The 12,552-nt window shown below is 32.6% G+C and overlaps 3 protein-coding genes across 3 annotated transcripts; all 3 read right to left on the bottom strand.

Annotated features, from left to right (window-relative positions):
* Positions 1–843: 843 nt before the first annotated feature.
* Positions 844–3,196, bottom strand: LOC145610345 (protein LATERAL BRANCHING OXIDOREDUCTASE 1-like). The gene is made up of 4 exons (XM_081665676.1): positions 2,682–3,196; positions 2,320–2,564; positions 1,789–2,122; positions 844–1,316 (listed from the first exon to the last, which is right to left on the bottom strand). The coding sequence occupies exons 1-4, from the start codon at positions 2,937–2,939 to the stop codon at positions 1,080–1,082; spliced, it is 1,074 nt and encodes a 357-aa protein (XP_081521802.1). The 5' UTR covers positions 2,940–3,196; the 3' UTR covers positions 844–1,079.
* Positions 3,197–4,545: 1,349 nt separating this feature from the next.
* On the bottom strand, positions 4,546–6,287 carry LOC145610344 (protein LATERAL BRANCHING OXIDOREDUCTASE 1-like). The gene is made up of 4 exons (XM_081665675.1): positions 5,921–6,287; positions 5,569–5,813; positions 5,131–5,464; positions 4,546–5,024 (listed from the first exon to the last, which is right to left on the bottom strand). The coding sequence occupies exons 1-4, from the start codon at positions 6,179–6,181 to the stop codon at positions 4,788–4,790; spliced, it is 1,077 nt and encodes a 358-aa protein (XP_081521801.1). The 5' UTR covers positions 6,182–6,287; the 3' UTR covers positions 4,546–4,787.
* A 2,984-nt stretch (positions 6,288–9,271) lies between these two features.
* On the bottom strand, positions 9,272–10,797 carry LOC145612667 (protein LATERAL BRANCHING OXIDOREDUCTASE 1-like). The gene is made up of 4 exons (XM_081667989.1): positions 10,522–10,797; positions 10,180–10,424; positions 9,756–10,089; positions 9,272–9,545 (listed from the first exon to the last, which is right to left on the bottom strand). Exons 1-4 carry the CDS (start codon positions 10,795–10,797, stop codon positions 9,417–9,419), a joined length of 984 nt encoding a protein of 327 aa, XP_081524115.1. The 3' UTR covers positions 9,272–9,416.
* Between the last annotated feature and the right edge of the window lie 1,755 nt (positions 10,798–12,552).

Genomic DNA, 12,552 nt, shown 5'->3' on the forward strand with positions numbered 1-12,552 from the left:
AAAAATTTCATCAAAATGTTTCTGATACTTATTCAATGTGTTGTTTGTCAAATAATTGTGCTTGTAAAATGGTATTCGAAAATGTGTGATGGTTTATGCTGAAGTTGTAGTATTGTTCGAATCCATCATTTGTAGCATAGTTTCTGACAGGCCTGTGATGTTTAGCTGGAGAGTCGCTCCTGCCCTGGCTGTATCTCATTTTTTTAGGTTCTGGTAAGCAGTAAAGCAGATTACTGTCAATGTTTTTTTTTTTTTTTTTTTTTTTTTTCCTTTTAATCTTCTTCATTTCAGAATTTATTAGTTTCACTACTCTATGACGTGGGTTCTTGACAGTGGTATTGCTCATTTCTGCAGATACCACATTCAATCGTTTTCTGTACTTGCTGCTATTATTGATTCCATAAAGCAATTGCAATGAGTTATATCCATTGGTAAGTCTATCATATGATGTTCTTTTAGCACTTGCATTTTAGGCTATTCGTCATTGACTCATAGTCCTTCAATGATTATTAATTCTGTAGTTTGACTGTAAATTACATAATATTTATTATTAGCATGAATTTTTGCTTGGATCAATGTCATTATTGCCTTAATTCTGTACAATCAGAATGCTATGGATCAGTTGGAGAGGTTAGATAAGTTGTTTGGGCATTTGCATGGGTTGTTAAGGAACCAGCTGTTTTGGTGTATATGAACTTATTGGAAATTGGGAAGGGTTGAAGACTTGAAGTTGCACCCACTTCTTTTCTTCCTATGTAATGTTCTTTTAATCTTGCCTTGAATTTCTAGTTATGCACCTTCTGAGTGTATAGTTACATAAAGAAAATACAATAAGACTGCCCATAAATACTAATCAAAAACTTTAGATAAGAGCATATTGGCTTGCAGAAGATACTAATAAGAACTTCAGCACTGAATTGGAACTTAGGGTGCAGCAATTGTTCAGTACTTACTATATCCATTAACATAAAGTTTGGGGGGATCCAAATATCTGCAGCGTTATTCCTAACTATATAAAGACTATAAGAAGTGTCAAATTTGAAAGACTCGCATGGTCTCCGATCCAGAGTCTGCAGTGCTTAAATTTTCATTGCATTGATGGCTCTTTCCGCTGTTGGAGAGTATTGGAGGTATGTTTTAACGTAGTTTTTGACATTCTTGTAAAGCTGTGGCCTCTCTTTGTTTATCAGATCACTTAATGGCTCTATTTCTTTCTCAGTATGCGGAAAACATGCAATAGCCACAGATGTCCTTTCTCTCTCCTTATCTATCACTACCTTGTGCACTGCACTCTTCAGTAAACCATTACTCATTATCTGCATACAATCAAATTTACTTCCATCAATTTATCAGCCCCCCACTACATGATCAATTTCCACTTGATAAAATATTTGATAAAATTGTAACCTGTAATTTTTTTTTTTTTTTTTTTTTTTTTTTTTTTTTTTTTTTTTTTTTTGATACAATCCTTTTTATGACAGACTAACAATAGGTGATGTTTGACCTTTTGTACTCTTTCCTCAAATAAAATGTTACATTTTATGGGAGTTTATTTTTATTTTTTAAGATTGAATTGATGTGCAAATACTGTACTTCACCTGTTAAAATTATGAGTTACTGTCATGCCAAGAAGAAATTCTTAGTTAATGTTAATACGGAGTATAAAAGATGACATGGAAAATCAAGTTTGCCATACAAGTAATACAGAATTATGGTCTCTACTATGTTTCTTTGATTAAATGTGGTCTATTATGTTTGTATTAACAAATAATTTTGCTATGAAATTACCTCTAATTGGTCTCCAATATTGATGAAAAGGGTATCAGGAACAATGGGAACTTTAAACCACTGGTTATGTTTCTGTACTTGAAGACCTTCAACCTCTTTGTCTTGTAAGAGAATGGTAATTGCTGAAGCATCAGAATGTGGTTTGAGGCCGAAAACGTTATCCGAGAATGAACATGGAGGATAATAGTTGAACCTTGCTAGCATATATATGTTCTGCTCTGCTTCACACTCTCTGAGGAACCTATCTTCTTCTAAATTAAGTGATTTTGAGATGGCCTTTAGGATCATTTCTAGCACCCTCCTCACTTCCTTAGTGTACTCATCTAATGTTTCCCTACAAGTGCTCAAAAATAGACAAAATGAATTCCAAGTTTGGGCGTTGTATTAAAAACACTTCTGAGGATTATTTCTTAAAACTTTCCATATGGGTATAGTCTTCCATTTTTCTCATTTCCATAAAAAAGGTAAGAGGAATATTATTTTGGAAGCTATCATATTGTACATAAAACATTTTATGTATTGAATTATTACCTGAAGTTTGGTAATTCCTCAGGCCAAAGCTTGAAGTTTCTCTGATCATTAGGATAAACTTTGAGTACCAGTCTATCACTCCAGCTATAACTTTGATCCTCAGTAACCGTATCATTTCCATATCCCTCAACCCATTGTAAAGTTCTAGAATACTTCTGTTTCACTTCTTGTGGTAAAGCAAAGAAATCCTTATCAAGTTCTTGGATTTGGTTAAGTAGCGAGCTTGTCAAACCATGATTTCTAAGCTGAAAAACATCAAAGAACAAATGATGAAATAAATTTTTAGTAAAACTGCAAGTATCAAACATTACATTATGGATACTGAAACTCTGAACTCTTAAGTATGTCAACACTAAACTAACCTGAAAACAACCCCAGGAACTCAGAGTGGATTGCAGCTTTCGCAGTTCTTCTTCGTGTTGTTGCAATGATGAAGATGAAAGAAGGTTGAGATCAATTATGGGACTATCCATATATCCTACTGCGGAATTATCAGGTTCTTTGTCTGAAGGCTGGTAAATGTATCTTTCTGGGATTTGATTGCCTATAGTTTTAATCATCTCTTGAATTGGTTTTGGTGGTAATTCTAGCTTCATGGGAGGGACAGATGATGCAGCCATTTTACTTGGTGAATCTAACAGGCAAACAAGGAGATTAGATGTGTGTATATTGAATTTGCTAATTGTTCAATTCCGTGGTCTTTGTAGCTTTCACTCAAAAATATTCTGAGGAATTATCAATTATTCACTATTGGGATGAACAGAAGCAGAAATTGGTTTTCAACTTTTTCTAAAAAATTAAATTATTTGAAAGATTGGGATCAGATGCCTTTGGTTTTGAAGATTTTTTAGTTGAGCATTTAAATGGAGTCTTTCTTTATTGTTGGTGGGGCATTATGTTTTGTATTATTATGGCCGTGTGCTCTCTCCATTTCATATTACCAGACTACTTGCATTATTTCAATACACATATTATATCACTGATATCATCAATATGGAGCACTTGGTAATTTGGTATAATTTAGGCGGTCAGCTTTGAATACCAATGCAATAACTAACAATTCTTTTATCTCTATTAGTGTAAACTTATCATGCATTCATTCGTGATCGGGGGTAGTAATAATAGTCAAGTATTTGATAAATGCCAACTTGGAGATTTAGAATACCATCAGTGATTTGTGCCTTTGCCTTTTGGACATTATATAGGACTATATGAGTATATATTAACCTTGTTGATGAGAATATCATTAGAACAAATTACTTACATCAGGTTTTAGCAGCTCTGATTTTCATAGCTTTAGTCATTAATTAGTCGAATGTCATTTGATAGATTGTTTCCGAAAGACCTGTATGTTGATTGAATTGCAACTTATTACTGGAGTACAATAGTTTTAAATTTTTATCAGTAACAGTTTTTTCCACTCTTGTCTAATTCCTGATCTTTTTGCACATATGTGGCCTTTCCTTGTTGATTAAATCACTTGGTGGTCCAATTTCTTTGTGTGGAACACATCATAGCCACTTTTCTTTCTTCTTATCTACCACTACCGTGGCCGTATGCACAACACTCTTCCCAAAATAAGCATACGTTTAGATTTTTTATTTTTCCAGTCAGTTTCACTTACTGGTCATTAAGGTTATTGAAAGGGGCATCATGACGGGAAATTTGAACCATTGATTATCTTTTCTGAACTCAAACACCTTGAACTTGTTTGTCTTGCAGGGAGTGGTAATTGATGTACCATCAGAATGTGGTTTAAGACCTAAAACAAGATTTGATAAGCTGGTAAATACACTTCTCCCGGTATCTTCTTTCCTATAGTATAATCAACTTTTGAACGGTTTGTGTCATTGTATGAGCTGGTGGTGTTCACTTAAAAATGTTTATACGATGCTTTAATATTGATTAATGTGTGATTAAGTGTTTATGTATGTTATACATGACAATTATTATAGGACTGCTATTGTAAAAATTACTGAAATACATTAAATTCAGACCTCAAAATGCATAGGAAAATAGGAAATCATTCTTAATCAACTTATTTGCTTGAGCTTTGTTATTTTATTCCAAACTAAACTTATTGGCCCTTATTTGAACTTAACCTCGCCATATTTGGTTTGTAAATCGAATTTGGTATCAAAGTTTATCCAAACTTACCTAAACTTACCGAAAAGGTGAAAAGAACAAATCCCAACACTTGATTATCATCAACTTTTGTCACTAGTCTTATTATAAGTTAACATACATAAAGCAGAGGGACTTAATGAGTGCCCAAAATTATGTACAGAATATGACAACAGAAAGCAAGGTTCCTTCAGAACTTATTTGAAGTACCTCAAGAACAAGTGAACAACCATTTATCATAATCTACACAGCCTTATGGCAAACTATTCACTAGTTTTTAGATAGTTTTTTCTGAAACGCCCATATAAAACAACCTACAACTTGGGAGTATTATAGCCGGAAGTTCAGATTTTCACTGCATTGATGGCTCTTTCTCCCCTTGAATAATATTGGAAGAAAACACTAACATAGTTCTTGATCTTCTTGTATAGTTGCGGTCTTTCCTCATCAATTAGCTCACTTAATGGTCCTATTTCTTTGTCGAAGGGTGGAGAACATACCGTAGCCAGAGAAATCCTTTCTTTCTCCTTATCTATCACTACCTTGTGCACTGCACTCTTTAATATGCCATTGCTCATAATCTGCATACATCACATTTCTTTATCAGTTAGCGATTTGTAACCCAGCCAAAAACAGAACATAAGGTCTATTATTGCAGAATTAGTAATAAAATTCCTTTCGAAATACCTCCAACTGGTCACCAATATTGATAAAAAGGGCATTTGGAACAACAGGAACTTTAAACCATTGGCCATCTTTTTGAACCTGTAAACCTTCGACTTCTTTGTCCTGCAGGAGAATGGTAACTGCTGTACCATCAGAATGTGGTTTAAGGCCTATAACTTGTTCTGGTTTTGAACATGGCGGATAATAGTTGAATCTAGTGAACATGTTTATAGCTTCCACTCCTCCACACTCACTCAAAAACCTGTTTTCGTCTAACTCAAGTGATTTTGCGATCTCTTTTAAAATGGTTTTCATTACTCTCCTCACTTCCATGGCGTACTCTTCCAATGTTTCCCTGTAATATGCTCATATTTATCAACGTTATTGTGAATAAAAGAGAATTATAGTTTTGAGGAGTTAAACATATAGTACATGATTGTATGCAGAGAAAATTCTCACCTGAAATCTGGTAAATATTCAGGCCAAAGCTTAAAATTTCGGTCTTCAAGAGGGTAAACTTTAAGATGCAGTCTATCATTCCAGTTATAACTCTGACCCTCACAAGCTGTATCACCTCCATAACCTTCAAACCAATCCAATGTTCTGCTATGTTTCTGTTTATCTTCTAATGGCAGAGCAAAGAATTCCTTACTGACTTCACGGATTTGATCAAGTAATGAACTCGATAACCCATGATTAGTAAGCTGAAAAAACATCAGCAAATTAAAGTTGCAAAATAATCAGTCTAATGATCTGTGACAGCAAGAACTCCAGAATTTTTTTTTTTTTTACTAGCAAATAGTGTTCAAACCTGTAAGCAACCCCAGGAATTCAGAACGGATCGAAATTTTCGCAGTTCTTGTTCGTGTTGGCTTGAAGATGCAGCTGAAAGTAGGCTAAGATCAATTATTGGACTGTCCATATATTCAATCTCAGAGTGATGATCATCTGATTTGTTTGAAAGTTGGACTCTGTATCTTTCTGGGACTTCTTTGTCTGTAGATTTGATTAATTCTTGAACTGGTTTTGATGGCAGTTCAAGATTCATAGGAGGAAAAGATGATACAGCCATCTTACTTGTTGATATTAAAATGACAATAGTGAGAAAAGGTAGAAGACATTAGGTGTTAATTGGATAAGTATATTGTTTTTATGGTAGCTTTCATTCACTTGATAATTTAATATATATGGAAAGACTAACAATCAACGGATATTTATTTACTCCCTCTATCCCAAAATAAGTGTTACAAAAGGTTTTCGATGTCATAAGAAATCTAGTCATGCTAGATCAACATATCACTTTTTTTTAAAAAACTACCTATAAGATTTCTCATCACACAATCAAAAGATATACACGTTTGTGACAAGTAATTTTTTTTTTAAGAAGAAACCAATTTAGAACATGTAGACTTTATTTGTATTGGGTACAGTACTGCTCGTTTTTGACATCCTCAAGTTCAATTTCTTTGAGCCCAGCCCAATTACAAAAGGACCCAATAAACTTACTTGGACAGTAAGATTAGGGCATCTTCTACTTTACAAGTTTACAACTCTTCCATCAACTCCGATTCTTCGCCGGCGACCGGATAACAGCCTTATAAGCTATATGCCTGTATAGATTCTATCACGTTGAGTAATAATAACTTTGTCTAGCTAGCTATGCATCATTATACACTAGCAATTTCGTGCATAAATATATGTATCATCTTTTAGAAGCTATATAAACTCAACATTACCTTAAATTGGCAAGGATTGCTTGACATGCCAATTAATTGAGTAATGATCATATGTATGTAGCCTCTGAGGTACAAATAACATCTAATTGGAATTGGTACCGAGCTTTTAAATTGGTACTCCCTCTACTCCACAAGTCCACAGTCCATACTTCTTCCTATATATATATATATATGGATTACTTTTTATAGGAATTGCGGAATTAAGAACTATCAAATTATATTTGCAATTGTATATTTGCTTTTTTATGGAAAAATACATAATTTAATGTTGATGGAGATAAGATCATATGTTTTTGTTGTCTATAACTCATTCTTGCATTCAAAAGAAAATAAAAATCCATTATCAATGTGAGAACAATTTTTTTTTTAAAAAATTTTATTTCTATTTTTTTTTTTTTTTTGGAAAAATGAGGAACACAAATATATGTTGGGATACTCTTAAAAATAAAAAAAATAAAAAAATAAATTAAATAAAATTGAAAAGATTAAGGGGAAAAAAAAATCTAGAAAATTTCCTAAACTTTGACCCCCATATCTAATTACATATCCCATTACAGTAGATATTGCGTAGCAAAGAAGCATCTATCATTATGACCTAATTAATTTTCCTAAAATATAAGCACTAATTTTCTATAATTATAAGCTTATCAATTAATGAGGCCATCCCATCAATCCAAACAATAATAAACAGTATTTCCTTCCAATTTTCTTTGCCCTAATATTTTTTCCCTTTCTTTTTCTTGAAGACTTGCGTACAGTTAGAAGTTAATGATGAATTCCTCAAAGAAGTTGACTAAAATTACCCTACTTTACCCATCTTTGGATGAACCCGGGAAGGTGATTCGAGCTGTAAAATTTGTCAAATTACCAAGATCTTACTTTACCAAATCCAAAGACATTAATGTTACGTCAAAATCCTTGGTTTCTTGCAAGACAAACACCCTCAAAACTACTCAATCCTCAAAAACAAATACATTAGCAACTGGAAAGAGTACTACAAAACCTTCAATTAAGTCAAACACTCTTATTTCGAAATTCGTTAAAGGAGCAAACGCAAGGAACACTACTGCTACGCATTTGATTAGCGCTTCCGGTACTTCATCGTTGTTGTGTAAAGATGCTGTTGCTAAGGCTGCCGGGGTTAAGGAAATTATCACTAAGGCTACTAATAGGCGTGCTATACGGCCAAGTGATCTTGAGAAGATGAGACACAACCGAGATTATTCATTCTTATTCGATGCCAATTGAAGGCGAAGATGATCAAGGTTCAAGAAGTTATATGTTCGTTGTACTTAGTTTAGTTTGGAGTTTAATGTACGATAGATATATCCAAATCTTTATGTTACGCATAATGCAATAATTTGGTATAGACATATATATTATTCCACTAGATTAACCAACTGTTCACTTTAATCTTTAGGTATTGTTTCATGTAAGTGATGTAACAGTACAATCTTTAAGTCTATATATCTATGATGTACTTGATCAAGAATATTGATTTTCTTGAATTACTTCTTCCATCAAAAGTATACGTGTTCACGCAAGCACTATGCTTGTCGTCTTGAATTCTCATATTTTAATTTGTTTCATTTTAATTATTTGGAATGTTGGTGTTAATTCGATCCAAATTTATCTGTTTTTGTCTAATTTGAGACTGCGCGAGTCAAAAAATATTGGTTTTAATTTGATCTTGTTCGAAGACATGTTTGGTGGAAGTTTTGTAGTATGGCACGCTCGTTTATTAGCCAATTGAGAATTTTACAGTGTACATATTTCTTTTGCATTATACCAATTAAACTTACATGGTATAAATTTAATAAAATTTCTATTCTATTCCCAACTTAACTTGTCGGCCCTAATTTGGACTTATTTACGCAATATTTGATTGGTAAGAATTGTAACTCAAACTTGGCATCTTGCTTCAAAAAAAAAAAAAAAAAAAAAAAAATTAAATAAAAAATAAGGATAAAAAGAAAAAAGTCCCAAAGCCTTAGGTCACCAATTTTATCATAAGCACACATTACATAAAGCAAAGGGGCTTAATAAGATAGCCCATACATAAATACGGACGTAAACATGAACAAAATGTGAAAGAAGAAATAAAGCATGATTCTTTAGAATGAAGCTACTTAATAGACTACATCAAGAATAACAATCATCCATTATTTATCTTGCGATAGCAAGATATAGACATATTTGACTGTAATACACAGCTTTATTGTACGTCGTCGCGAGGTTTAGATATTCATTGTAGGGATGTCTCTTTCTCCTTATGAATAGTAGTATTGGAAGAAAAGGGCTCACATAATTCCGGTTCTTCTTGCATGGAAGCTTTTAGTGTAGTCGTCGGCTACAATCGACTGCAATAACATAAAAAGGTATAGACCGTTAAAATGTTTACATTAGTTCTAGCCATCTATTTTGTCAAAAAATTAAAAAAATCAAAAATAAAAAAAAAATAAAATAAAAGGATAAATCTAAGATTTAGTTACGCAGTCATTAATGTCATGTTTGCTTTGGCTAAAGGTACATGAATTAATAACTTATGTAACTCAATTAATTATTTTTATGTTAAAGGTGTATATATTCTATCTTTTTGTTGAAGTATGGAGTACATACCGTAGCAATAGAAATCCTTTCTTTCTCCTTATCAATCACAACCTTGTGCACAACACTCTTCAGTTTGCCCTTACTCATCATCTGCATTTAACACATACAATTTCTTAATAAGTTTCCGTATTTGACACGTGTATATATATGTGTATATATACACGTGTCAAATACTAGAATTTCCCGTTTCCATGCAACCTAATATATGTACGTGCCTTGAATAGAATAGAACTAGTTAAAACATAAAAGGTCTATTATCGCGGTAATTTTAAATCACAGTCAAATTAAAGTAGGTACGACCTCCAACTGGTCACCAATATTGATAAAAAGAGCGTCAGGAACAATTGGAACTTTAAACCATTGGCCATCTTTTAGAGCTTGTAAACCTTCAACTTGTCTGTCTTGCTGGAGAATGGTAACTACCGTCCCATCTGAATGTGGTTTAAGGCCTATAACGCTGTTTGGTTTTGAACACGGCGGATAATAATTGAATCTTGTGAACAAGTTCATGGCCTCATCCTCTCCACACTCTTTCAGAAAGCTGTTTTCATCCAACTCCACTGATTTTGCAATCGCCTTTAAGAGGGATTTTGTTACTCTCCTCACTTCCACGGCGTACTCCTCCAATGTTTCCCTGCAATAATAATATATGTTTATCACATAGTTTTGTCGAGGTTTATCATACATTATACTTCGTATATATAGTAGAAAATATAATAGTCACCTGAAATTTGGAATATATTCAGGCCAAAATTTGAAACTGCGCTGATCAACAGGGTAAACTCGGAGATGCAGTCTATCATTCCAGTTGTAATTCTGACCCTCGGAAATTGTATCGCCTCCATAACCTTCAAACCAATCCAATGTTCTGTTATGCTTCTGTTTTTGTTCTAATGGTAGAGCGAAGAACTCCTTCCCAACTTCACGGATTTTATCAAGTAACGAACTAGCCAGCCCATGATTTATAAGCTGAAATTATAAAATAAAATAAAACATCATCAGAAAACGGCGAAATAGTTAGTCTAATAATTTAATCAATGACTAATATTGACTGTTTAAAACAAACCTGTAAGCAACCCCATGAATTAAGAACAGAACGAAGTTTTCGCAATTCTTGTTCGTGTTGGCTTGACGATGCATCTGAGAGTAGGCCAAGATCGATTGATGGAGTTTTCATGTATTCGATATGAGAGTGATTAATATTATTATCTTCTGATATATTTGGAAGTTGTTGGATTTTGTAAGTTTCAGGAACAACTTTTTCAGCACTAGATTTGATCAACTCTTGAATTGGTTTAGATGGTATTGCGAGATTCATAGGAGAAATGGATGAAACAGCCATTTTACTTGCTGATTTTAATTTTAAGATGAATATGCTGGGAAAATAAATAGATCAGATTATGTTTTGATGATTGTAAATTGGATATGTTCGTTGTTTATATAGTAGCTTTTACATGTACGTGAATCCATGATACAATGCAAAAGACTAATTAACAAGTAGCAACTAACTATTTAATACTAATTAATGGCATAGCCATCTCCCATTTATTTAGCTGATCAATAATACAATGATTTTTTTGAAAAATTTATTTCATAATTAAAATTTATTTAAGGTTTAGTTGCGCCTTAAAATAAAATGATATGGAAAACAAGTAGGGCAATTAGTTTAAAACATGTTGTGTTTTTTAACTTCTACAAGTAATAATATTCTTCGTATACGGTAATCATATATATGTACTATAAATATCTATTGCTACGACTAGACCGTACTTAGGGAGTTATATTCTAGTCTGTACTCGATTTGGTTTAGATCACATCAAATTTCGGGTTACATTCTAGTCAAGTTATGTTAAGTCGATCTAGTTAATAAAGGTTATTTCCAATTTGGGTTGGGTGATCATATTAGGTCAACTAGGAGTATGTCCGATTATTCTTATAGGTTCAAGCCAAATTCAAATTATTAGATTTAATTTGACATCTGTACTGTGTTATGTTAAGCCAAGTTTGGACATTTACAATATACTCCTTGAATTCCTATAATTTACTTTTGTAACTAAGATAATATTGTATTAATTAATCGTTAAATTCATCATAGTTAGAAGATAGATCATAAATTAACACATGTTTTAAATGTATGGCTTAAATTAGTTTAAGTGTCCTAGTTAATTATCATACTACCTACATTACAGATTATGTGCAACGATTAGACATTTTCCCTCTCTGCTTTATGTCAAATCGTTGCACATAATCTGTAACGGAGGTAGTATTAAATTAACATAGAAGCTTAATACACCATTGTGTATGGAGTTGAATGGATATCAATTTGCGCACGTGTTTGTTATATCTCAAACTTTAGATCACAATAGAAATTGAATGGATAACAATTGCATAGAATTTTTTATATACACCCGGGTGTACCGAACACCCAACTAATTCAAAGTTAGTTTTTGCTCTTTATTTGATGATTAAATAATAAACAATTATCAAAATGAAAACAAAATACTTATGGGTGTACAGTACATCCGGGTGTACATAACAAGCTCTCTCTAGAATTTTTTATATACACTCATGTGTAACTTACACCCAACTAGTCCAAGGTTAATTTTTGCTCTTTATTTGATGATTAAATAATAAACAATCATCAAACTGAGAACAAAACACTTATGAGTATACGGTACACCCGGGAGTACATAACAATCTCTCCTCACTTGTTTAATCAACCTCTCCATTCCAAAAAGTGTCACAAAAAATAATAGTCATGTATTTTAATATTAATTTATTTATAATTTATTTCATCACACAATCAAAAGATAACTTAGGTATAAGTTGAGTCTTAATATGTATAAAATCATTGTTGCAATTTATTTGATTTATTTGACATGTAGTGATGAGTGTATTTATTTTCGTAATTTCTACAAGTAATATGAAATTATCTGTATGTAGTATAGTATAGTTAACTTCTTTAAAAAAAAGGCTTAAACGGATTCAGATTTCAAATACTACATATATTGTTTCTTGTTGTCCAATCAACCACCTATCGAATCACCACCGCTAACGACTCGTCGGATTGATCTTCAGTTTTCACGGCTTCACAGTA

Source organism: Chenopodium album, chromosome 24 (assembly GCF_948465745.1).
Source record: "Chenopodium album chromosome 24, dcCheAlbu1.1, whole genome shotgun sequence".
NCBI classification, from domain to species: Eukaryota; Viridiplantae; Streptophyta; class Magnoliopsida; order Caryophyllales; family Amaranthaceae; genus Chenopodium; species Chenopodium album.

Bases quoted from the DNA above. Each gene is read 5' to 3' on its own strand.
- LOC145610345 (XM_081665676.1), bottom strand. From the start codon at position 2,939: ATGGCTGCATCATCTGTCCCTCCCATGAAGCTAGAATTACCACCAAAA. The intron at 2,565-2,681 runs GTTAGTTTAGTG...GATGTTTTTCAG, and splicing joins GTTCCTGGGGTTGTTTTCAG to CTTAGAAATCATGGTTTGAC. The intron at 1,317-1,788 runs GTAATTTCATAG...GATTGTATGCAG, and splicing joins ATATTGGAGACCAATTAGAG to ATAATGAGTAATGGTTTACT.
- LOC145610344 (XM_081665675.1), bottom strand. From the start codon at position 6,181: ATGGCTGTATCATCTTTTCCTCCTATGAATCTTGAACTGCCATCAAAA. The intron at 5,814-5,920 runs GTTTGAACACTA...ATGTTTTTTCAG, and splicing joins ATTCCTGGGGTTGCTTACAG to CTTACTAATCATGGGTTATC. The intron at 5,465-5,568 runs GTGAGAATTTTC...AGCATATTACAG, and splicing joins GAATATTTACCAGATTTCAG to GGAAACATTGGAAGAGTACG.
- LOC145612667 (XM_081667989.1), bottom strand. From the start codon at position 10,797: ATGGCTGTTTCATCCATTTCTCCTATGAATCTCGCAATACCATCTAAA. The intron at 10,425-10,521 runs GTTTGTTTTAAA...TTATAATTTCAG, and splicing joins ATTCATGGGGTTGCTTACAG to CTTATAAATCATGGGCTGGC. The intron at 10,090-10,179 runs GTGACTATTATA...TTATTATTGCAG, and splicing joins GAATATATTCCAAATTTCAG to GGAAACATTGGAGGAGTACG.